This window comes from Mchenga conophoros, linkage group LG17 (assembly GCF_057382185.1).
Source record: "Mchenga conophoros isolate Kocher_MC1m ecotype Shallow Benthic linkage group LG17, M_conophoros_male_GT1.1, whole genome shotgun sequence".
NCBI classification, from domain to species: Eukaryota; Metazoa; Chordata; class Actinopteri; order Cichliformes; family Cichlidae; genus Mchenga; species Mchenga conophoros.
The window spans coordinates 15,815,547-15,840,628 of record NC_140542.1 but is presented as its reverse complement, the minus strand read 5'-3'; the positions used below and the strand labels follow the sequence as shown (position 1 = coordinate 15,840,628).

The 25,082-nt window shown below is 39.3% G+C and overlaps 1 protein-coding gene across 1 annotated transcript; it reads right to left on the bottom strand.

The window, feature by feature from the left end:
• Nucleotides 1-20,133, bottom strand: kifap3a (kinesin-associated protein 3a). The gene is given in 20 exon segments (XM_085252833.1): nucleotides 1-197; nucleotides 1,624-1,706; nucleotides 4,972-5,072; nucleotides 8,591-8,725; nucleotides 9,052-9,069; nucleotides 10,217-10,396; nucleotides 10,469-10,477; nucleotides 12,084-12,095; nucleotides 13,067-13,092; nucleotides 14,821-14,881; nucleotides 14,965-15,089; nucleotides 15,916-16,015; nucleotides 16,256-16,342; nucleotides 18,395-18,430; nucleotides 18,433-18,469; nucleotides 18,623-18,681; nucleotides 19,527-19,633; nucleotides 19,635-19,670; nucleotides 19,772-19,903; nucleotides 20,111-20,133. Coding segments are annotated over 19 exon segments (1,305 nt in total). The 3' UTR covers nucleotides 1-197; nucleotides 1,624-1,685.
• Between the last annotated feature and the right edge of the window lie 4,949 nt (nucleotides 20,134-25,082).

The window sequence follows — 25,082 nt, the reverse complement described above, 5'->3', positions numbered from 1 at the left end:
GTGCGTTGCTTTCCAGAGGTGTTATGTGGGCGACAGCCTGTGTTAACGGAGCAATCTCATTCCTCTGTTGCATAAGCATTTGTTTGTGGCGAGCTAGGCAGCCAGCGCCTGAGCCACGGGATCCTGACCTGACCTCCATGATGGCTGGATCGTTTTGTCACAGAGTTTGAAATGGACTCAGGCGCAGACCAGAAATCCTTGGCAAAGAAGACAGTGCGTTTATTTACAGTGAAACACCAGGTGACGATATATACACAGAGCTCCTCTCCTCAGCAGTTTCTTTACACACACATGCTCCCCCAGCTTTACGGGGAACAGGTCCAGGGCTGTCTCTCTCACACACACACACACACACACACACACACACACACACACACACACACACACACACACACACACACACACACACACACACACACACACGAAGAATAACACAGGTCCGCCATCATAAATAGTGCTTCAATCTAGGGCTGGGTATCGTCACTGATTTCTAGAATCGATTCAATTCCGATTCACAAGGTCCCAAATCGATTCGATCCTCGATTCGATTCGATTCGATTCGAATTGGGGAGATTTTGCCACAGACAGTCAGAAATATTATAGTTCTGATCACTTATCAGTACATATCGGTATTTTTATATCTATAAAAAGAAAGCTGACACTTGTGAGACTTTATCAAAGGTGTGAGCATCACAGCAGATTCCTTTGTGTCAAAGTAACTGAGGATAAAACACAGAAAAACATGAAGGTGGTTTTCCTGGTCTGGGTTTTTATAGAAGATGACCTTAAAAATACTGTGCAGTCAAAAGCGAAGTGAAGCAAAGTTACAGAGGTTCGATTAGAGACACAGCTAAGGATTTTGCAATTTTGCATAATTTTAAAAAGTTTACATTTGTTCAGTATTGAACAGCAGAAATGAGGCTTTCTTGTCGGAAGTAAGTAAAAAAACAAAAAACAGCAGCCGACACCGTAGACTGGTTATTAATAAGTAAGTGAATAATGCAAAAAACATCTACATGAAGTGTGATTTTATCGTGGTAGAAGCAAAACAGCAAAAGTAAGAGGAAATTCGTGACAATGTTTATGTGAAGCAAAATGTGAAGCGTAGTTTGGATCGTCTTTGGCTGCTGGTTCAGTCAATATTGTTTGGAGAGAGATAAAACCTGCAGCTTCAGAATCTAGCACAAAAAGGTAAACACAAAGCGCCCGCCGACGCTTCAAAATCAGTGAAGCTGTCGGCTTTCAGCCCCGACGGTGTGTCGTCTCACCGATTCTGATGCGTCGGCAGGTTTGTGTTTAGCTCTTTGTGCAGAATCCGTGTACCTGCTCTCATTTACTGTTTTAGCTGTTTGGCGGTTGTAGAAATTTTGTGAGGTTTAAATAAAATAAATTTATATTTTAAAAACGATTCAGGATTTTAATGAATCTATATCACGTTATTCAAGCTAGAATCAATTCTAATCGATAAATCGATCATCAAAACCCACCCCTACTTCATTTCGCTGGGATCAGCTGCAGGTGTGACGGTGAGCACAGGTGCTTGGGCCAGGGGCGGGAGCCTGTAATGAGCACCGCTCATTACGAAAGAGAGAGGTCAAAGAACAAACAAAACGTGTTGCCTACCACAGAGTCAGCCAGCGAGGCACGGGGACCATGACACAATGTCCATCATCTCTACCCCACAGTCATACACCATTCTTCATCAGCTGTCAAACACATGATCCAACTAAATCAGTCAAGCAGTTCGATTAGAAGTATAAATCAAACAAAATGAATCCAGAATGCATCATGTCTAAATTGTACTGTACACTGATCAGACATAACATTATGACCACCTGCCAAATATTGTGTTAGCCTAAAGAGCCCTCACCCATTGAGACATGGACTCCACTAGAGAGACCCCTGAATATGTGCTTTGGTATCTGGCACCAAGATTTTAGCAACAGATCCTTTAAACCTTGTGAAGTCAGGCTTCCATGGATCAGACTTGTTTGTCTAGCACATCCCACAGATGATCGATCGTATTGAGATCTGTGAAATTTGGAGGCCAAGTCAAATTCATTGTTGTGCTCATCAAAGTATTCCTGAACCATTTTTGCTTTATGGCAGGGCACATTATCCTGCTGATAGAGTCCACAGTCATCAGGGAACACCGCTTCCATGAAATGGTGTGCACATAGTCAGCAAATGTTTAGACGGTGATATCTGTGGTGCCCATTGTTGATGCTTTTGAGGGTGGACAGGGGTCAGCACGAACACCCTGACTAGTCTGCGACTACGCAGTTTCAATACGTAACAATTCATTCAGCCTTCGTTTCCACATGCATCAGTGTGTCTTGGCTGCCAGTTCAACACTGTTCCTTCTTTGGACCACTTTTGATAGATACTGACCAGTGCAGACTGGGAACATCCCACAAGAACTGCAGATTTGGAGATGCTCTGTCCTGCCCTGGTGATATGCTCCGCTCTGTGTGCTTGTGTGATATAAAGCAACTAGATGTAGAAAAAAGTGCTTGTATGGATGTCTGTATAAAAGGATTAGTGAATGCAGCACGGTGGCACGGTGGTTAGCACTGTTGCCTTACAGCAAGAAGGTCCTGAGTTCAATTCCACCATCAGTCTAGGGTCTTTCTGTTTGCATGTTCTGGATGGATGAATAAAACATGTTGTATAATGCACTTTAGGTGCTCAAGGACAGTAAAAGAAAATGCTATATAGGAGCCAGGCTTCTTGCATAATTCTAACCCTTGCTAGATGAAAACTCCATACACTTTTATATATTTAAATTCTTTTCATATTCAGATTTGTAGACATTGAGTGTGAGAGTGAAAAGGGGTGAGGACAAAATAGAGTGACAAGAAAATAATTTAAAAAGAAAGAAATTTGCAAATGCAAATTCTAGCTCTTACTCTCCGACTCGTTGGACTACTTGCTGTGTCAATTCCCAGCTTTCATTATCAACATTTAATGTCTCTTCCAGCTGATGACTATAAAAATAAAGGCAATAAATGTCCCAAAATAATTTTAAAAAGAAAGAGAGAAGAAGCGTCATTTCCTAAGCTACCCTCCTTCTGCTAACTAGTCTGTCTGTAAGTCTCTCCTGCACTGATTTAACATTAAACAGGAAAGGCTCTGAGCTGAGGGGTGGCAGTGGGCAGGGAGCAGATTCCTAACGCCTCACGGGGAAGTGAGGCGTTAGGAATCAGAGAGAGAGGGAGAGAAAGACTAGGGCGGGCCAGGGTTAGGTATCACATACCAGGGGCCCCAGACTCCAAATCAGCCCTGTCTAGACTCTCTGGCACCTGCATCTGCTTATTTACCACAGAGAGCCACCGGAGGCTTTGTCAGGGCCACAGCACCATGCCACAATCTGACCAACACAACTACCTCCATTCCCTCCTCCATCTCTGTAAGCACCTCTCCTTTACTTCTGGCTTCCCTGCTCTGTAAAGCTCGCATCGTACCAAATGGTGACCCCATTAAAACAGAAGACGGGGAAAAGGGCAGGTCAGTGAGCATGCTAAGAAAGTGATCAAATAGAGGGGTCTTATAAATCCAAGAAAGGTGAGAGGATAAAAAGGTGGAAAATAGGGCAAAACAGTTGGTCAGGGATCCATTTTTTACAAATGGAAGAACACGTATTCCCTGTATTGAATTGAAATTGTGTTTTGTGTGGGAAGATAAACAAGGAGGATTAAGTAGAAAGACAAAACTGGAAGTGAATCTTTGGGAATAATACAAGGACTCTAATGTTCTCAAGTCACTTTTGTTTTCATTGTGCTGATCAAAAAAGCTTCATAATAGTTTCACGAGCAGTATCCAGAAAGAACTTCACCAATTTAGAGATATCATCATTTTGCCACATATGCCAGTTTCCAGTTTGGAAACATAGGGCTAAAAATATTAAAATGCCAAAGTGCCCAAAACTGTAGTTCCCTAAGCCTCTAAAGCCTAACCTGTCGCTGGGATCAGACAGGTGCTTTTCAGTGATATCAGGGTCATTACGGTAATCCAGGTACGGTGTCACAGCATGTCCACAAAGACGAAGGTTGGCTGACAGAAGGATAGCGAGTGAGTGTGATGCAAAAAAACAGACATTTTATTGTTCATAGATGTCTTGAACCAGCCAGTTATGGTAGTTTGATCTAAAACCACCTTTCATGTAAACCAAAGTAGCTCCTTGAAGTTTTCTGAAAGAATGCATCAAACAGCATTAAATCTTAAAATGTTCAAGCTTTTAGCCATGAAAATATTTTTACAGACTGGTTAAACAAAAACAAACGCTTTTGGTCTCTATGGATACTCTTCATGACATTTGTGGATTTTTATAACTCATACATTGGATGTGTTTTTTAGCCATCTCCTGAGCCTAATTTAATTCCCTGAACTCAACTCTCCACTGTGCCTGTGCCTTTGGAGAACTTTTGTTGAAATTTAAGGGCAAGGTTGAAGTTCACATCCTGGTCACACTGCAAACTGGTACTCCTTCTACCATGGGAGAACCCTGATGTTAACATTAGCTGCTAACACGGACATGATGGCAGTGATGAAAGGAATGACTGACCCGGTCAGCTCAATCTTAGCAAACCCAAATGATGTTAAAATAAAAGTTGAAAGAAATTTGTTTGAGGTTTCACCTTAATTTTCATCAGCAGCTGTATTTCGGTGTTTATGTCCCCTTTTAGTAATGGAACTTAAAAACGCTAATATGGAAAAAGATACAGAAAAATGTGAAATCGTGCCAGGTTGCTTTCAGGACTCACTGGAAAAAGAAATGAAGGAGGAAACAAAGCAATGTGCACACACTCTGACAGAAGAATGAGCAGCAATCCTCTGGTGGGTTTTGGTTCCAGATGTGGTGTGTCTCTCACTTTCGCTCTGTTTCTCATGCATTAATTCCTGTATGTCATTAGTTGCTGATGCTAATGTGTGTTTCTTGCTCTACTGGCAGTGTACATTAGCCAGTCTTACCTGCGGTATGCAGTCTGTGTCGGCAAACATGGACCTAAATTTGTGGTCCATGCTGATGTTATACAGAATGGACATGCTGAGCTGTCTCTGGCCCTCATCAGCTACAACATAAACACAAGAGAAGGAGGTAAGTCAATGGAGGAGGGGGAGGGAAGTTAATGGATGAATGACTGGTTGTGCTGTAATGTTCCACAGGATGCCAATGACCACATCTAGGAGGGCTGTGTGTTTTTCTAAAAATATTAATGGGATGAAAGGCCTCTTTAATTGAAGGTCAATTGACATTCAGTGCAGAATCAGCAACAGTCAACTGCAATTTCTCAGTTTGTTGCGTCTCTTAAGCAGTTAGTAGACAAAAACATCATGAAGGCAAGATTGTCATGCTCTAAAGGCACAGCTCACCAAACATCACCAAGGCTGTAGCTGTCGCTCAGGAGGTAGAGCAGGTCATCTACTTACTGGAAGTTTGGTGCTCAGAGGCCTGGCTGCTGCAGTCTGCATGCCAAATATCCTTGGGCAAGATATTAACCCAAAGTTGTTCTCAGATGCATCTATCGGAAGGTGGGAAAAAAAATGGCCCCTTACCTGCGCAGACTCATTCGCAGAGAATTTACATTTTAAAGCATCAACTTTGCATGCGCCACCATGAGCACAGTTCAAAGAAGTATAACAGGAATGACTGCTCAGCCACTGGTCCCCTGCTGTCCCTGTCCACATCCACAGTGGGGTATAATCTAGGCTTAGGCTGTCGGTGAGCCCAGGAACTTTATGAGTTTGACCTGTGACCACAGCTGGGGGCCTGAAGGAGGAACCAGCTACAGAGAATTAATGAAGCTGAAACCAGAGTTTCACCTTGGGAGTTTTCATTAAGGGAAGTGTTAAGAGAGAGGCTTCTCACTGGAGGACAGCCACTGAGAGACACCCTGTAATGTCCACCAGCCTCCAAAGCCCCACCCTGTTCCAATTAAAACTGATCTCAGCTGTGTTCAGTCACTGGCTGTTTAGGAAGCCTTATCTCAGAAAAATTAGATCCAGATGTACTCAGTGAACCTCTGGAATCACAGAAGGGAGTGAATGCTAAGGAGAGGGAGCTTCTAGCTTTAATTGGGAAAACAGGAGGAAGCATCAATTTTACTGCCTTTAATAAGTTAAAGCCACGCTGCTCGCTGCTTTGGCCCTTCCCGTGTGCCCACCAATTGACCGGAACATGTGCTGCTCATTAGTGAGCCTTTACCTTAACCAGCACCTTGAAGTGCACAACTACCAACTGCACACACAGAGAGGCAATAAGCTTGTCCAGGCCAAGAAAATTCCCTACTTTTCTAGAATGAACATAGAGTCGAGGATTCTTTATGAGCGAAAAGAAAGACCCCATTAAATGTTCAAAACACAAGTAGGGTTAGGGCAGCAGAGAAGGAAAAAAAGGTAAAGGGGAGCTGTTAAGAATTAACTAGACTATGTTCAAGGGCAGTTAGTGGGAGAGCTAAACTTCAATTACACCCCAGGCTAATTTAAAACTGCCTAGCCTTTGTAAAATTACACCCACAAACATTAAGAAATGTCTGTGGGCTGCACCTCTCCATTGTTATTGAATTTTCTGGATAAATAAGCATGAAGGGTTGGGTATTTGAAGACATCACATACCACATAACGAGATGTTATAAAAATGCTTCACAAAGATCCCTGCCCCCACTTAAATCCTCTAATTTGTCTTGTAATGACAATCAACATGCTGCACTGTAGCTTATGATTTGAAGCGCTAGCAGTGGTAGAAATTTATTTATCAGTATTAAATACATTTCAGTAAGTGTGTTCGTGTACTTTTTCTCTCTGCCATTTCTCATTATTACACATACCTTAATTTATGCACAGTGGTTTGATTGCTTCGCATGTGCGGATTGGATTGGTTCTTACCGACATTTGGTGAGAATTTCATGTCAAAAGGGCCTTTAGGAAAATATTTACTTTAAAAATTAGTCACGTGTTCAATACTTATTTTACCTCCTATCATTTTCCAAATGACCTCATAAGATATATTTATAGATTTGACTTTTATTCCAAATCTCAGTATAATTTAGATTTGTGGAAAAGCTGTCTTCAACATATTTTCAATAAATTTTTGGTGAATGCAATTACTCTAACTGTGCTGTTTACAACATGTGAGTAAAGCTTTACAAACATTCTAACCACTTGCACTGTAGATCTTCACATTTTGGGTTGTGTGTTTGTGAAGAGCCCAAATTCTGACAATATCTAGCTCTTTTTCCAGTGGAGTCTGTATGCATTTATGATGAGTTATGTAACTAATTTAGGGGTGGGGGCATGCGTGCACAGTTAATAGTACGTAATAACATGTAGCAGTGAACAATCACGCCTGCTCATAGTACTAATGCACTAATGTAACTAATTTACAGTGGAGTCTGTATGGCTTTATGATGAGTCATGTAACTAATTTACTTACTTTCAGTTTCATGTGATAGAGTCATTTTAAATAAGCATTTTAAATAAAGTAGTTGAAAATATAACAATAACATGCTTTGTGACTTCTTGGAAATTAAGGCAATAACTTAAATTCAGTTTTATTTACTTACTATTTATTTATTTGTTTTGGTTTTGTCTTAAATTCAGAGAAAACTTATTTTTGGTTTATAAATTTGTTTTTGCCACAAGGTCCTGAGGTCCCAAGTCTTTTCTGCACTCCCGACCCCACTGATCCACTTTAATAGATGAAAAATGTAATTTACTGCACATTAAACTGTGAATTATTTTTTTTTACCAATGTTTATGCGTGAGCTGCAAAGCAGAGATGAAGAGAAATGATGTGTTCAAGCTTGATTGTCTGATGAAACAGGAAAGAGGTGATGATGTCAAGTAGAGTCTCCCTCTTCACTTTCATCTTATCAGTCAGGGTCAGGACCTCAGGTCTGGCCTGAACAGAGATCCAAAAGGCATGAAGGGAGAGGAGACCATTGCTGTGTTGTCTGTCCTTAGAGATAATTGCATTTAGTGTGTCAGCTGAAAACTGGACAGTTGGCAGAGGGAGCAGATGATTAATGGTCTCCTGGTTCACACACAGGGCACAGAACACACACACCTAGTGTCAAGACTATAAGCAGGCGTGATTGTTCACTGTTACATGTTATTACTTGTGCATGCATGCCCCCACCCCTCCACAAAGCTCTACCTAAATCTCCAAAGACATAAATATCCGTCTCTCAACCCTGATTGTATAAAACAAAATCATCTGACCAGAATCTGGCATGTTATTCGAACAAATACACTCTATTAATTATGTACTGTTACCTGAGCCTCTCCTGAGAGGTTTCAAAAGCCCCAACAGAGATGACGATGTCACACAACTCTGCAAAGACACATCCTGTGCAGCTTTGCAAAATGGTCCCAAGGGGAACTTCAAGGGATGGGCATAAAAGCTATATACATATGCCTTAATGATTGCAAATTAATAGCAGAGATCAATGCGTCTTTCTGATGTCCCGTGTCTTTCTGTTTTAGAAAACACCTTAAATGCTGGTTCCGACACATGAACCCACAATTAAACAAATCTACAGGAACAAACAAAGGGAAACATAAACACTTAATCTTTACTGGGACTGATTACCAAGCAGAGAGGAAAGTTTGGGAATGAATCCAGCCTGGTTGTGGAGAGAAGTGTCAAAAGACAGGCTGAACAGGAGGCGCAGGGTGGCGTCCAGGAGCTCCTTGTAGTCACTGGGAACTAAACGGGCCAGCTTCTCTACTGGTCACTTTGTATAGCACAGTATAAAGCACCTTGAAATGAGTTGTTGTGAACTGAAGTCAGATTGACACAGATATAGCACAGGGTTCAACTTCATCTACACTCTATGATTGTGACTATCAGCACAGCAGTGCCACTCAGTCTAGTTCTGCGTTCTAAAGTGTCTGTTTCCATCTCCTGTGATTTGCTGAAAGCCAGAAACCAAGGTGATACAATCTGCTACCAGTTAAAACACACTCATTGCTTCTGTGTGCAAAACTAGCTCCAGTCACTCCATCCCAAACCAGACACTGAGCTGCATTATCAACTGCAGCCTGTGTCACCTACCACTGACATTTCCACTGGTGACATAGGCAGAATAAAAATGTATTAGGCAGTACTGAACTCTTATCAGATTCAGTTTGCTGAGTAAATATAACCTGATGGGATCATCACTTTTTGATTCATTAAACACCCATGCCCTTAAATACTTCAATGAGTCAAAGTGTTGAAACCAACATTTCCATGCTGGACACAAGCTTGTGTGGGTATGAAAGTTTTTCTAATGTGAATTAAAGGTGTAATCAATGGTAAACAAGGAGATAAAGCAAGTTTCTGACAGGGTCTGGGCTTGATAAAGACCCACAAACTTGAACTAGACTGGAACCACATGGGACTGGATTAGGGACAGTTGAAAAGCCAGGGTTCTGTTTGAGCACTATGGCCCACCAAAGTGGACTCTGAATAATGTTTTTAAAATGAAAATCTAATCTAAGCATGGTTTTAACTGGCACTGCAGAAGGTTACAGACATTTGTGAAAATATTATCCTTTACATTTTTGTATACAGTAAAATAAATCCTCAGTCCTTTATGAGTAATTTATGTAATGTAACAAAACAATGCATTTAAACAAACCATTGATTAGACGAGGTGAAGATAAAGGTAGAAAATAGAATTTAAAAATCTAGTTTCAAACAGTTAGTCCAAGCTTTTCTAACAATGGTCATTTTGTTAAGATTTTACCTATTTTGGTAAGACTCTGTGCTCCACGGTGTCTGTAGGTTATACAGACTGTATGAAAAAGACAATATTATAATATTAATATTGTTTTACTTAATTAGAAGAATGTGAGCAAGAAGTCTGTATTAATTAGGCTGGTTTAACATTCAACATTTTTGCTGACTTGGGACACTGTCCCACAATCTTCCCTCAAATTATTAAACCCAGAGCAAACCAGATTCTGCACGGCTAACTTCAGGTCCTTCCATAATATTTTTGTTGGATTAAGGTCATGACTTTGACTTGGCTACTAGAAAACATCTTTATTCTTCTTTAATCATCCTATAAATACTTGCGTTGTGCTGAAGGTAGCTGTTGTGCTGCATGAGATTCAGTATAGATGCCCTGATATTTTCCTTCTGAATTTTGAAATACTATACAAATATTCTGAATGCAGTTTTACAATGTTTAATAATACCTTCTCTTATAATCTAAGATCTTTTGTTTACCATTGTCAATCTTGCTCCCCAGGAAGATAGAGTGCTTCTTGAGGATGGTGATAACAACCAGCAGTAGCTCATTATCTTCACGGTCCACAATCTTCAAAAGCATGTGAACAGTGTTTTTGTTCCTCATCTTCAGCTCTGTGTGTGTGTCTTCACCCAGGTTGAGCAGCAGAAACAGAGCAACTGCAGGGTCAAAGATAACAGTGCAGGTAACAGTTATTTTAGCTGTGGTTCTTGTACCTTGCTTTTAAAGACTTTTTAGAACTGCTGTTTAGAGATAAATAAACCTTTACTTAATTATAAAAAGACACAAATACAAAAACACACTAAACTAGCAAAAAAATATGACTTATATACAAGTGTACCTTAAAAACAGAATACTGTAAAAAAGTTAAATTCCCACCCGGATCCAGTAAGGGTCCTGCTAGACCCCCATGCTAAAACCAAGCCCTGGAATGGCACAGCTACGTCTGCAGCCTGTCCGTACTCTGTATGATTGTGTATGTGACAAATAAAGGTTAGTTGTTGTTGTTCTTTATTTGCAGCTGAATTTAAAAACGGTAAACTTTAATAAACTATTTTCATTACATGTGAATTGTTTTCAAGACCTTTTTGGTTAAATTTGATGATTAAAGCTTATAGCTCATATAATTCAGAAATCTAATATGAAAAAATAATAGAATATTACATCTCAAGTACGTAAATTAATATTTTAAAAGTATAATATGTGTCTTGGTCTGGGTCAGTACACTCACAAACATGGGCAAAACTGATGACTTAATATTTGTCCAGATGATGATGATGATGATGGACAGCCTCCACAAGAAGGGTAATGAAGGTCACATCTGAAAAAACTGAATATCAAAGGATATGAATGGAAAAAAGTGATGGTAATTCTTTTTAGTGAACCGGCTCTTTTGGCTCGGCTCACTAAAAAGAGCCGACTCATTCGGCTCCCAACCAGCTCTTAGGGCGGTTTTGTTGCTTTAATTAATTTATTATCAACAACAATATAAAATTATGCAGAAAAGAAATTACTAATGTAAAAAAACCCTGTGTTTTATTATTTATATATGTTTATATATAAATATATATGGTGGCCCCTAGAGACAAAGCACGTATAAACTCCAAAACACGTTGCTAGCGTTAACTGAACTTCCAAAGCAGAGCTACTTAGATCACTTAAATTACACAATTGAAAGCATGTGTGTATTGTTTGTGTATTTATACACAACCACTCATATATATTCAAATAATTTAAACAAATGTTCATTTACCTGTTACTACCATACACCAAATCCGGTCTTTGGTACTTGCTGGCTTGTGTAGCCACTAGGTAACAAAAGCTCAACACTGTGCCTAGCATCCTGGAGCACTTCTGTTGTCTTTTGTATGTGTTTGGAGTTTTTACATGTTTTGGAGTTTGTACGTGCTTTGTCTCTAGGGGCCTCCGTAAATATACTTTTATTTATTCACTCCACATAAAATGTAATAATTAATTCATATAATACAAAAACCAACTATTCACATTTCAACTTTTAACTATTTAAATTTTCAGCTTTTTCCTTTTAAACAAATTTAAAGTGAAACCACAAAACACTGCAAACCACAACACAATAAAATATAAATTAAAATATGCAAAACAAAGAAGATGTACATTCTCTGTCATATAGGCCTGGGAGGATTTTTTGGGAGAGTGTTTTCCTACTTGGAATTGCATACATAGGATTCACTGCATGAATAATCTTTCTAAATCCTTTACCATCTGTAACTGAAAATAGTTGTGGATGATTACTATACCTTTCTAATGTGATGATGTTGTGTCTTGTTGTTGCCCCTGGCTCTCTTTCTCTCTCTCTCTCCCTCCAACTCTGTTCCTGTGCTACTGCAAGTGTAACTACTGCTCCTCCTCCCTCTGCTCAGTGCAAGCACAAGGCTCACGTGCGGAGTGAAGTGAAAAAAAGTGCGAGAGGGAGGGTGAGAGAAAGAAAAAAAAACAAACAAACACGTCTTCTGTCGTTCACTTCAAAGAGCCCGCTCTAAGAGCCGTTTCAGCACATCACTAATGGAAAGTTGACAAGAAGGGAAACGTGTGATAGCAAAAGATTTATAAGCAATGGAGATGAAACCAGCCTTAAAGAATTATTAAATAAGAACTTGTGACAGCTGCTACAACTCTCACACAATCATAGCTGGAACACAGGTGGTGGTAGTTGATCCACTGTGCTTTCTCAAGTTCTTGATGGCAATACCAGGTAGTATGAGCTTGGTGGCATGATGATAGAGTGGGTAGCACTGTCCCCTCACAGCAAGAAGGTTCCTAGTTCAAAACCTGGCTGGAGGCTTGTGTGTGGAGTCTGTATGTTCTCCATGTGTCTCTCCAAGTACATCAGCTTCTTTCCACAATACGAAAACAGGATTAAGTGCATAGAATAAAACACTGTATGAATGGGTGGTTAAACTGTTGATTGTAGACTTAAGTTGTTTAAGCAGTCAGTAAGACTCACAATGTGCTATATAAATGCCAGTCCATTTTCATTTATAAAAGAACAGCAGAAAGTATTTATCTGTTACCTAGTTGACAGAAAGTGTAAAACCCCAAAATATACATGAGCTGAAGGCTGCTTTCAAAGCAATCTGGGCTTCAATAACAACTCAGCACTGGCACACGTGGATCACCTCCAAGTTATGCCACGCTGACAGAGTAATTCTTGGCAAAGGAGCATAAATGAGCATAAAAGATGATATTTTTCAGAATTTGGACATTTATATCTTATAAAATCTTTTTTTAAATTGAGCTCATGAAATATTCAAATAATACTACTTCCGCCAGTGGAAACCCAAACAAAACACGCATTTAGAGGCTCTAATACCTGCGTCTTAATCTCGCTGTCCATGTCACCTCTACTTGCGGCCTACATAATGACATGACTAAATATTTTTAAAAATTATTTTTCCAAAAATTAGTTAATATGAAGGCAATAGGCAGTGTTACAGGTTTAGCCCTAAAGAATGGTGACTCATGGGCAGTATAGCCCAGTTGTAAGTAAGCTATTGAGACTTGACTGTACACTGTGTTCGTGTTTTCCTCTGAAACAATAAGTTCCGTTGGAGCAGCCTTTCAACGCCTCTCTCTGTCTTTGACGAGCAAAGTTGACCCAGACAACAAAGTAAAGCTAGTTTTCAGCTATGAGCCCGACACGCAACCCGACGTATTAGCCAGAGGTCCCTTTGCTACGGTTCGGAGCCGCGGACCTGTACGAGATCGCTGCAAAAAGTGCAGCCTTACCTAATGTCCGCCCTACTGTTACTCATTTTATATTAAGATTTAAAAATCTAGTTGGTATTGGTATGGCGACTATCCTTCAGTAATAGTAATAAATCACACAGCAATAGTACATTCATGTAGTTGGAAAAAGCTTGATAGTATATTAAGTAATCCAAAGTATTCAGAATACGTTACTCTCATTGAGTAATGTAACGGAATATGTTACAAAATACATTTTAGGGCATTTATTCTGTAATCTGTAGTGGAATACATTTTAAAAGTAACCTTCCCAACACTGGTTACTGGCTCTAAGAATACTGCTGATATCTTTCTTTTGTTTTGTAGCAGTCCTCAAGCAGATTAACTGCATATGCTTCTTAAGTGTAACCAGTGATTAGGTTCATTATTGGTTAATCTTGCATTTAATTTCATTTAAAAACAGTGAAGACAAGCAACCCCAGGTATTTTTTTGTCTGATCAGCAGTATAGCACCCAAAGTATCCACCTCACTATCCATGACCAAGAAAAAGAGCACATCTTTCCTTGTGAAAAGCTGAACTTTTCATTTAGTTTCAAAAACATCATATAGAACTATGGATTCATTCATACAGATGATTCATATTAAAAGTAAAATCACAGACAAAAAATTAAGAAAGAAGGCAAAATAGACCCACAAAGGACATAAAATCCTGTTACTGAAACTAGTTTTACAGCACGGTAAGCATAATTAGGAACAACAAATAAAACCAAAGATCTATTGCATAGAGGAAAATTAAAGTGAAGAACACTCTACCTTGGAGAAACCTGGTTACAGCAGGATGATTATGTTAGTTTAAATCTACACCCAGACTCATACTAATTGCCAGAGTCCTCAAAGCACAGGCCGAGGAGGGAATCTTCCACTCCAGCTTATTAATCAACCAAAGACCGAAACAGAGTATTATTTAATTTGAAAGCCTGACGCTTAGCCTGAAAACCTCAGAAAACTTTTATTTTTTATTTGTTATCCATCATCTACCTGAGCCTTACTCAGAGTTTCTACCCTATTTCTATCGATCTGACTTTTTATCTGACTTCAGTGCTCAACTCAGATAAAATAATTATTCTGGCCACTTTTTAACTCACAAAAGTGCTGCAGTTATGGCCAAATGATGCAGTTTAAGTTATCATTTAATGTCTGTGAAATTAAATAAACTTAGCTGATTTAATTTTCTGGAGCAACAACGGGTCAAAGAACCAAAACAGCAGGAATCACACCTAATTTATCAACAATTATAGCTGCATACGGAGAACAAGCCACAGGACAGCTGAACTAATCACCCACTAAAATTAAGTCTACATAGACTTCTTGTGTTCTTCCTCTACTTTCTTTAGATTTTTGTCCTCAGAGAGTGCTTCATGTAGCAATAGTCAAGGAACTCAAATAAATACAAACCACAAAAAACACATAATCAAGTGTTTTTGACTCTTTATAAAGGGATATAAGCCTCCTTCTTCTGCAGCTCATCTTGCCAAAGGTCATACTTCTTCAGCTCATATTCAATGATATTCACACACAGGGACCCAATCTTGAAATGTGTGATCATTCCATGGAACTGAAGTAAAAGACTGCTATTTATCCAAAAGTGAATTTTCAAAACTATTTTTTTTTCTTTTAATCAAATTTGGGATTCCAGCTGTCATTGAAATTACCCAATCGGTCACCCCTGAAATATTTTACAAAGCAAACTGACAAAGTCAAAACACATCCAGTCAAACAGTATGTCCTTGTCTGACGCATAATCAGCCCAACCTGAGCCATTTCACAAGCCAATTAGTGTAACATGGACAGGGAGACAAGCCAAGAATGACGATCAGTTTTCAGACATACATCTTGAAGCCTAAATTCGCCCTGACAGACGTTTATGTGTTGTTTTAGTGAGGGCTTATTTTATCGTTTCAAAACACACAGCTAAAGAGTAAAACTTTGCTGCCAAAGATGGGTGATTAATGTGAGCGAGACAGAGAGAGAGCAGATAAACATGAACATGACCCTGGAACAGGACAACTGAAATATAATAATATAAATAATCTAACAATATATTAACAAGATGCATATGGCTGGTATGTTCGGATGTCCAGATACCTTTGGCCTAACTATGGTGTTGAGGTGGGGTCTTGGGTCAGCTCCAAATGGGGGAGGTGGAGCTGGATGGCTCAGGGCCATCAACAGGTGAGGTGACTGGCACATCTCTTGTACATGAGCTAATCCCTCTGTTGCTTCCCATTTCAGCAGCATGCTGGAGCAGTATGCAGTTAAGGAGCAAACCACATCACTGTTCTCCCTGCCTCTATTGTAGATACACCAAGCTTATTCTAGAGTGACTTGAATGCCATCTCCGATTCTAAGCCCTGCTATGTTACTACTCTTGAAACAATATACTAGATTTTTTACCTGGAGAAACAGAAGAAGACAGAGATGATGGTTGTTGCCAAGTCTATACTCCACTTCCAGTCTTCTCTTAGGACTCTGGCCAAGGCTCTAAGGACAGTTTCTGGGAACACACGGGTAAACAAGAGTCATTATAGATATGTGTAATGCATATGCAGGAGACAAAATAAAGGAATGAGGAAGGAAAAGAAAGGAAAAGCAGAGTTTTTGAAAGTGCAACTGGAGGTTAATTTAAAAGAGTGTTGGGTAATGTGATCATGCTGACTGCTACTGGGGATTGTGACCTGTGGGTGCTTCACATCCAACATATGTCTCCGTGTTCATCTCTTCTTTCCACCCTGACCCCAGAGTCTCGGTTCACATAAATACTTGGCTCTTATCAGTACTGGACTGCCTGATGTGGCGTGGCAGATGGAGTGAGCAGACAATGCTTTATGACAGAAACAAATGAAGTTGTGCCATCTCACAAAGGATGGAGGCAATGATGGATACATGCTGTTACAGGGAAAAAAGGGCTTTTGGTCACGAAAGGGAGACGAGCAGGAGCTGAGCTCTGTTTTCTTCCCAAGTCAAAGAGTAGCAGAGTGAAGGAGCTATAACACTGAGATCTTAGTGAGTTCTAGCAATTTTGATCTAAATACAGTCATTAAGTAAAGGTTTGCAGTAATTCATGGTTCGTCTTCTAAAAGTCATGTGAGCTTAATTCCAATTTTGAGCATAAAGACTTTTTATAGATCTGAGTAAGGTCAAGTCAGAGAATGATCCAGGAAGAATATCTTTGAACAAACACTTAATAATCTGATCTCAGTATATGACCACCTCATTCAGACTGCGGCTTTTTAAATTATTATTATTATTTTTAAATTTTATTTATTTGAACAACTCTCCTATCTATGTACAAATACAGTTTCTTCAGAGAAATAGAATACAGAGTCACAGACTTAAGGCACAAATATAGGATCTATAGAGGGAAAAAAGAAAAAACAATATGTAAAAAAATATAATAATAATTAGAAAAATAAATAGTAGTGCGTTACACCCAACACTGCACAAAACTATCTGTTTTTCCAAAAAAACACAAAAACTTTTCAGTAGTACTGCATAAAATCCTGTTTACTCTTTCCCTCCCAGGCTTCTAGACTTCTAATTGGCCAACATTTCTACACGGCTTGGATTTGGTTCTTCACAACGTTTGACTGTGTTTTGGCCGTTTACATGTGGACGGAGAGATTTTTCAAAACTGCACGTGTGGACAAGATTAAAAAAACAAAACAAAAATGGAAAATCTCTGTTTTCAAAAATACCTGTGTACGTGTGGACGTAGCCTATAACGTATCTACCTTCCTTACCCTTTATTTCTTTGCGAGATTCAAACTTAAGGGAATTAGTTATCAGAATTGCAACCCCTCTTTTCCTAGAATTTGTATGAGAGCTGTAGAAGGTTTTTTTGAACCTAAATTTCCTTAATTTTTTGTGTTCTATTTTTGATAAATGAGTTTCTTGTAAGAAAATGATCTGTGTCTTCTCCTTTTTGAGTTTAGTCATAATCTCGGCTCTTTTAACTGGGTTACCAGTGCCATCAACATTAAGGACATACACTTTATTTCTTCATGTGTAGTATACATTATCCTTTTGTGATTTACTGGCTGTCTTTTGAGACCCCCACAGGCACCCCATTGAACCCTTGTTTAAATAAAACATTTTCATTAACAAACTGCAACTTAGTTTAACTATGTACAAATAAGAGGACTTCAATAAAGATGTACCAGCCACCTTCCCCACCTGTTGTTCCTCTTTTTGTTTTTTGGGGGTATGTCTCTCGTATTGAAAAGCCCCCCCTCCAGTAATGAGATATGACTCACGAAAGATTGTCACACTCATACTAGTGCTTGTTATTATGTACAGTCCATCCCTAGCCAACTTTGTGTTCCATATAGTCCTACCAGACACACCTTAGATCCATCTTGTTGTCATATGTCTCCATATTTGCCTCTCATTCATTGTTATCCCATATGGAAAAGATATATGTAAATATTATAAAGTTTCTATCTGTCTTGTGTGAAACTTGTATGAAAAGCATACAAGAGTGAAAACAGATATAAGATCCCTTGAAAAATTATATAAATGAAACGTATGTTTTGGATACTTACTAAAACAATATATGAAAGTAATGAGACAGTGGCCACTTTCATGAGTAAATCATATAAGCCTTATATGATTAACTATATGAAGTAGGTCACATCTTATGCAAGTCTTTTATAAGTTTTCACTATTTCTTTTCCATATGGGATCCCTATGCTGAAATTCTTGAATTCTCTCTTGAGCTCACCTGCTAGCCAGGACTGGACCGGTTTCCATGTCGCTGCCTGGTTGACAGACGTCCCTCAGTGCTCTTTTTCTCTCCCTGCTGATATAATTAGTGTTTTCCTAAGGTCACTTGATATAATTAAAAGTAATCAGAAGAGCACAAAACAAGTTAAACAAGTCTTTTCCTCAATGTCCTCATAAAGCAGCTCACATATTCATCAATTCTGATGATGCCCGCTTTGTTATCCACCTGTAAGAAAATAAACACCAGTCGTCAAAGAGAATACAGTACCATATTGAAGAATAGTATATAAACATATATACTGTTTTACATATGATCCAACACTGCACTCCATTATTAACTAAAACAAGATTTTGATGGAGCCTTAAAATCAGTCCCTACTTCTAATCCAGCATAAGGAGGAAAGTCTTGAAGTGATATCTGTTTCTTCTCCTGGGTGTCTGTGAAAAGCAACATCCACAACAAAACTATTACGATAAACTAGTTCCATTATTCATAAAGAATGAGTCTTAAGAATGAGACTCTCTTCAGCTCTTACTGGAACAGTGGCGCGGCTGCCCCTCTGTTGGTCTTCCATGGTCTCTTGTGTTCTGGGGGCCTCTGGATGTCTGGAGTTTTGATCTCCTCCATACCCGCTTCACACCCTGGAGGACGGGGCTGTGGCCCCCCCACACTCCCTAGCAGATCATTACATGGAGAAACCTTTGGAATGCAAGCATGCTGATCCACACAGGTATGCACACATGGGTATTCACAGACGCGGACTAAAGCTTTCTTGGCTGCTACCTCAAAGCACACTGTGCGCTGTCTATCTTGCGTGCTGCACAATATCGTTTATTATTTAGTAAATATTGATATCTATGACTAGCTAGTTTATTGTGATGGTGCTTTGTTTTCTCTATTATTATGTTGCTCTTTGTTGTTTGCTGTCTCCTCTGTTTGTTTTTTTTGTTTGTTTGTTTTTTTTTCTCCATACAGGTGACCCAGGAGTTCTTTTTTTTTTTTCTCTCTCTTCCCCCCCCCTTCTCACCGTCTCTTCTCCCCTTTGGTTTTCTTTCTTTCTCTCCCCCTCTTTCTCTCATTCATTCCCCCTGTCCTATTTATTAAAAAAAAAAAAAAAAAAAAAAAAAAAAAAAAAGACAAAGGATGAACTGAAGCTCTGCCATCACGTAATGTCGCATACTGCTGTTTCTGATGTCATTTAAAAAAAAAGAAAAAAAAAGAATGAGTCTTACAACAAATGCTCGCAGTCATATTAAAATAGTCCTAGAAAACTCATCTGTACCATTTGATTGCTTGCCGTTTTGCAGGTAGAAGAGCAACTGCTCCACTTCATGGAGTTTAGATGGGTGAATCAGTGGAGATTCCTCAACCACCTTCTGAGCAAGAGTGTGTGTCTGTGCTGGCATTCAGGCCTTTTAGGCAAATGCTAAAAGTGGCAAAAATGCAAAGGTAAACATTAAATTACAATGTTTTTTTTAATGTAAGGTACATAACAAAAAATCAGCTCATGTCAATAATTAGTCTCACATTTTCTGACAATCTTTTTGGACGACAACCTTGGGTTCCTCCAGCTCCCCAAGAACAGTTGCCTCCACCTTATACTGAACAACAAGAGCTGTGTCAGTCGGGTGGATATCCAGAGTACATCCCTTTAAATTCCTGTGGGTCAAGCAATTGTAAAATTTACACCAAAACCATGGTGTTGTAATCATCTGCAGAGAGCTAACTGCCAGATACTAACAGCTCTCCAGTGAGAATCACCTGTTTTGATTTCTTGGGTACATTTAAAACAATTCAGCTGTTGTTACTAAAAAAAAAAGATGCTACTGGAAATCTCAGTAAACACATCCACCATCTCATGACTACCTGACAGACTGGCTGTAGTACATGATACTGGGAAGTGATCTGTCTGGTATTGCGGGGCTGTGGTGTCTCCATTTCTAGTCACCTTGTACAACCTCAGACTTTCAATACAACTCTGGGTCATGCCACATACAGAAATACTGTCATTAGTCTCCGGTAGTTTAATTTACAGAGCATTGTGGACAGTCTTTTGGAGTGGTCTGAAAGGAATCATCTGCTTTTGAATGTGAAGAAGACCAGAGAGATGGTGATCAATTTCAGAAAGGAACAGGACAGCTACACAACCCTTGTCTACCCTGAGACAGGATGTTGATGAGATGGGCATCCGCATCAACATCAGGCTGAACGGGAAGTCCAACACAGTTCAGTAAACAGGTGCAATTTCCCAAGGAAGCTGAGACCGTTTAAAGTGTGCAGCAATATCATTTTCTAACAGTCAGCTGTGGTAAGTACAGTGTATTTTGCTGTGGTCTGCTGTTTAACAGCTGGTGACACCAACAGTGAAAATACTATACATCTGTGTGGCAGAGAGGCATCTCACATATGTAAGTACTGTAACAAAAAGATTTACCAAATAAAGGACGCATAAAGTATTTAACACCTCATCTCATTTTTTGTGTGATTTGTTTAGCTGGTTAGTGTTTTTTGTCTCACGGCTATGCAATCATATGCCTTTTTGGGAGAAATCAACTGAGCGACGAAATAATGACTGATCTATATTATGAGACGCCTCTGTGGTTAAATCAAATTCAAACTTACTTCCTCTGAGATACTTTCAAAAACGTCTAACTGCTGTTATCATGTAAACTGACAAAGCAAACCAAAATATAAAATAAAATTGAAACATTAAAGCCTTAAACTTAGGAGATGTTCAATGACTCAGCGGGGTATTTTTCCACTCCATTGAAATATTTTCACAGTTTCCAGGCGCTCCCAAAAACAAATGTCTCTGCATTACTTGAAACATTCCCAGTAAGATTTCGTTTAAATCATTGTACGTATTTTTCGGACCATAAGGCACACCAGATTAGAAGATGCACTGTCGATGAACGGGTGAACATTAACTTTTATCGAGTGGTTAGCGTTTATCCTCCAGATTCACCGTTTATATTATGCTAACATAGCTGTGTTGCTAGCAATCACGTAGCACATCATTATATACCAGCTAGCCCAACATCAGTAATCCCACAAATGTCGCTGCTGTTTAGTTTTCTGTCTTCATTTATGTTGGAAGTGATGGCAGAGCTGTACGATTTAATTTTTTCAGAAATCCCTGTCAGAACATGGTATATCATGTTTAGGTGGAAAATAGCGAGCTAACTTCCTGCTAACTTCTAATTCCGTTAAATTTAATAAATTCTGTTTTCATGGATGCCTGGATGTTAAACTTAATTATTACACCTAGTAAAGCAGCAACACTGATCATTTTATTAAAGATGAAAGAATTTAGACAGTCTTAACTGTCAGTGATGCTGCCGTGTTCGTTTGACTTTAGGACCTGAAGCGGAGTTTGGACCATGATTACTCCGCCGCCAGGCTTGGAACAGTAGCCGTAATGCTCTGACAATCCATCAAGTGGTGTGTTACTTTTACATTTAGTAAATGCTTACTAAAGAATTTTTGACAGATTTTTGAGTGCCATGTACCACATAAAATCGGTTCGAGGTCAGTAAGCACAACCAGAATGCATACATAAGGCACACTGTAGATTTTTGAGAAAATTAAAGGATTTTAAGTGCGCCTTATAGTGCGGAAAATATGTATATAGGGCTTTGGAATTGACGGTGCAATGTATTGTGGGAATTTGGTGCCATATTTGAAGGCCACAAATCAAAACAAACTGTGTTGGAAGGAAGATTGCTACGAACCATGCTTAAAAGCAGCTCAAAAGAAAAAGGATGTTATTGAGACAAATCGTGTCCGGATGCAAAGAGATGGTACTTGCAAAAAATAGCGTGCATTGGAAATGTGGACCTGTATGAAATACGGCAGTGGAGTAGAAACCTCAAAGACCAAACCGCTATTAACTTACCCTGATATATTTTCATACCTCGTCTCTGGAGTCAGTGCATACATGGCGAGCCAATTTCGCAATTATAAATCTCTGGAGCCACACAGCCAATTCACCAATGGTTAAGTACAAGATTTGCCTATTTTTAAGCCTCCACGTTGTGAGTAAGTCATCATTCAAAAAAAGGTAAGTCAACTTGAGTACTGCGAGTAAAATGCGTTTGATCCCCCGTGAACATTCAGATTGATTAGCGCAAGCATAAATTCAGTCATGAGGGCGAAATTACAGTGAGAACATATGGAGACTCTGTTAGATGGACAACATAGTGAGTTCAGTGCATTGATGTGATATTGTCCTGAAGGATTTAGTCATTCTCGATGGTTAAAGAAATTGCAATAATTTATTCATATTTACTATATATAATCCTAATTATATATCTTGCTTCCGTGTTTGTGTCCTGTGTCACTACAATACATTTAGTTTTATACATTGATAATTGACCTGCAGAATCTCCTTATCATATTAGGTGTCCATAACTGTCACTTACAGACAAACTTTATGCTTTCTCCATCTTGAAAGTGATTACATTGATGTATTACATACTTTAGGTTTATTTTTTACAGGCAGGTTTCTAAAAAAGAACAGGCAGATTTAGAATATAACATGCAGCGTTCTATAGATGGATGCATAAAAAGATGAAAAATCACATGTATGTGCCAACTTTCTAAACACGTTCATTGTTACATTTATGATAAATGGATTAGAAAGTAGATAAAACACATTTGTGTCGGCTTTGGCTCATTAAAGATTTTGTCTTTAAATTAGTTTTGTCTTTGTATGTTTCAGGAAATCATTGTCTCTGAATTTTGTAACCACCGATAAGGGCCAGGGTTCGGTGGGAAACCGACCTCAAAGTTGAGCTTAGTGCAGAAGCATGGTCCAGAACTTTTAGATCTGCCAAGAAATTGTTTTCCTGTAACAGACTCCAGGAAAGCCATTACAGAATCTTATATAGACTGCAGCGTACCCCAGAGTTTTAAAATAAAGTTCATCCTCAGATTTCTCCTCATTGTGTAATGTGCGATATGGATGTGGGGACTTACTACCATTGCATACGGCAATGTCCTTTAATTACTAGATTTTGGAAGAATATTACTACAGGGAGTGCAGAATTATTAGGCCAATGAGTATTTTGTCCACATCATCCTCTTCATGCATGTTGTCTTACTCCAAGCTGTATTTGCTCGAAAGCCTATTACCAATTAAGCATATTAGGTGATGTGCATCTCTGTAATGAGAAGGGGTGTGGTCTAATGATATCAACACCCTATATCAGGTGTGCATAATTATTAGGCAACGTCCTTTCCTTTGGCAAAATGGGTCAAAAGAAGGACTTGACAGGCCCAGAAAAGTCAAAAATAGTGAGATATCTTGCAGAGAGATGCAGCAGTCTCAAAATTGCAAAGCTTCTGAAGCGTGATCATCGAACAATCAAGCGTTTCATTCAAAATAGTCAGCAGGGTCGCAAGAAGCGTGTGGAAAAACCAAGGCGCAAAATAACTGCCCATGAACTGAGAAAAGTCAAGCGTGCAGCTGCCAAGATGCCACTTGCCACCAGTTTGGCCATATTTCAGAGCTGCAACATCACTGGAGTGCCCAAAAGCACAAGGTGTGCAATACTCAGAGACATGGCCAAGGTAAGAAAGGCTGAAAGACCACCACCACTGAACAAGACACACAAGCTGAAACGTCAAGACTGGGCCAAGAAATATCTCAAGACTGCTTTTTCTAAGGTTTTATGGACTGATGAAATGAGAGTGAGTCTTGATGGGCCAGATGGATGGGCCCATGGCTGGATTGGTAAAGGCAGAGAGCTCCAGTCCGACTCAGACGCCAGCAAGGATGGAGGTGGAGTACTGGTTTGGGCTGGTATCATCAAAGATGAGCTTGTGGGGCCTTTTCCGGTTGACGATGGAGTCAAGCTCAACTCCCAGTCCTACTGCCAGTTTCTGGAAGACACCTTCTTCAAGCAGTGGTACAGGAAGAAGTCTGCATCCTTCAAGAAAAACATGATTTTCATGCAGGACAATGCTCCATCACACGCGTCCAAGTACTCCACAGTGTGGCTGGCAAGAAAGGGTATAAAAGAAGAAAAACTAATGACATGGCCACCTTGTTCACCTGATCTGAACCCCATTGAGAACCTGTGGTCCATCATCAAATGTGAGATTTACAAGGAGGGAAAACAGTACACCTCTCTGAACAGTGTCTGGGAGGCTGTGGTTGCTGCTGCACGCAGTGTTGATGGTGAACAGATCAAAACACTGACAGAATCCATGGATGGCAGGCTTTTGAGTGTCCTTGCAAAGAAAGGTGGCTATATTGGTCGCTGATTTGTTTTTGTTTTGTTTTTGAATGTCAGAAATGTATATTTGTGAATGTGGAGATGTTATATTGGTTTCACTGGTAAGAATAAATAATTGAAAAGGGTATATATTTGTTTTTTGTTAAGTTGCCTAATAATTATGCACAGTAATCGTCACCTGCACACACAGATATCCCCCTAAAATAGCTAAAACTAAAAACAAACTAAAAACTACTTCCAAAAACATTCAGCTTTGATATTAATGAGTTTTTTGGGTTCATTGAGAACATGGTTGTTGTTCAATAATAAAATTATTCCTCAAAAAAACAACTTGCCTAATAATTCTGCACTCCCTGTATAGAGCTTCGCTCAATCTTTCACCAGACAATCCCACTGAACCCTGTCCTGTTCGTTTTGGGTCTATCTATAGAAGAGCTTTCTCTGTCTTCTGTACAAATGCTTTTGTTATGTAAACTTTTACATTTAGTGAGGCGATGTGTACTGTTTCAATGGATTCAGAGACAGCACCCCACTGTTACACAATGGTACAGAGAAACGTTCAAGGTGCTGCCAATGGAGCGCCTTAGTGCCATCATAAA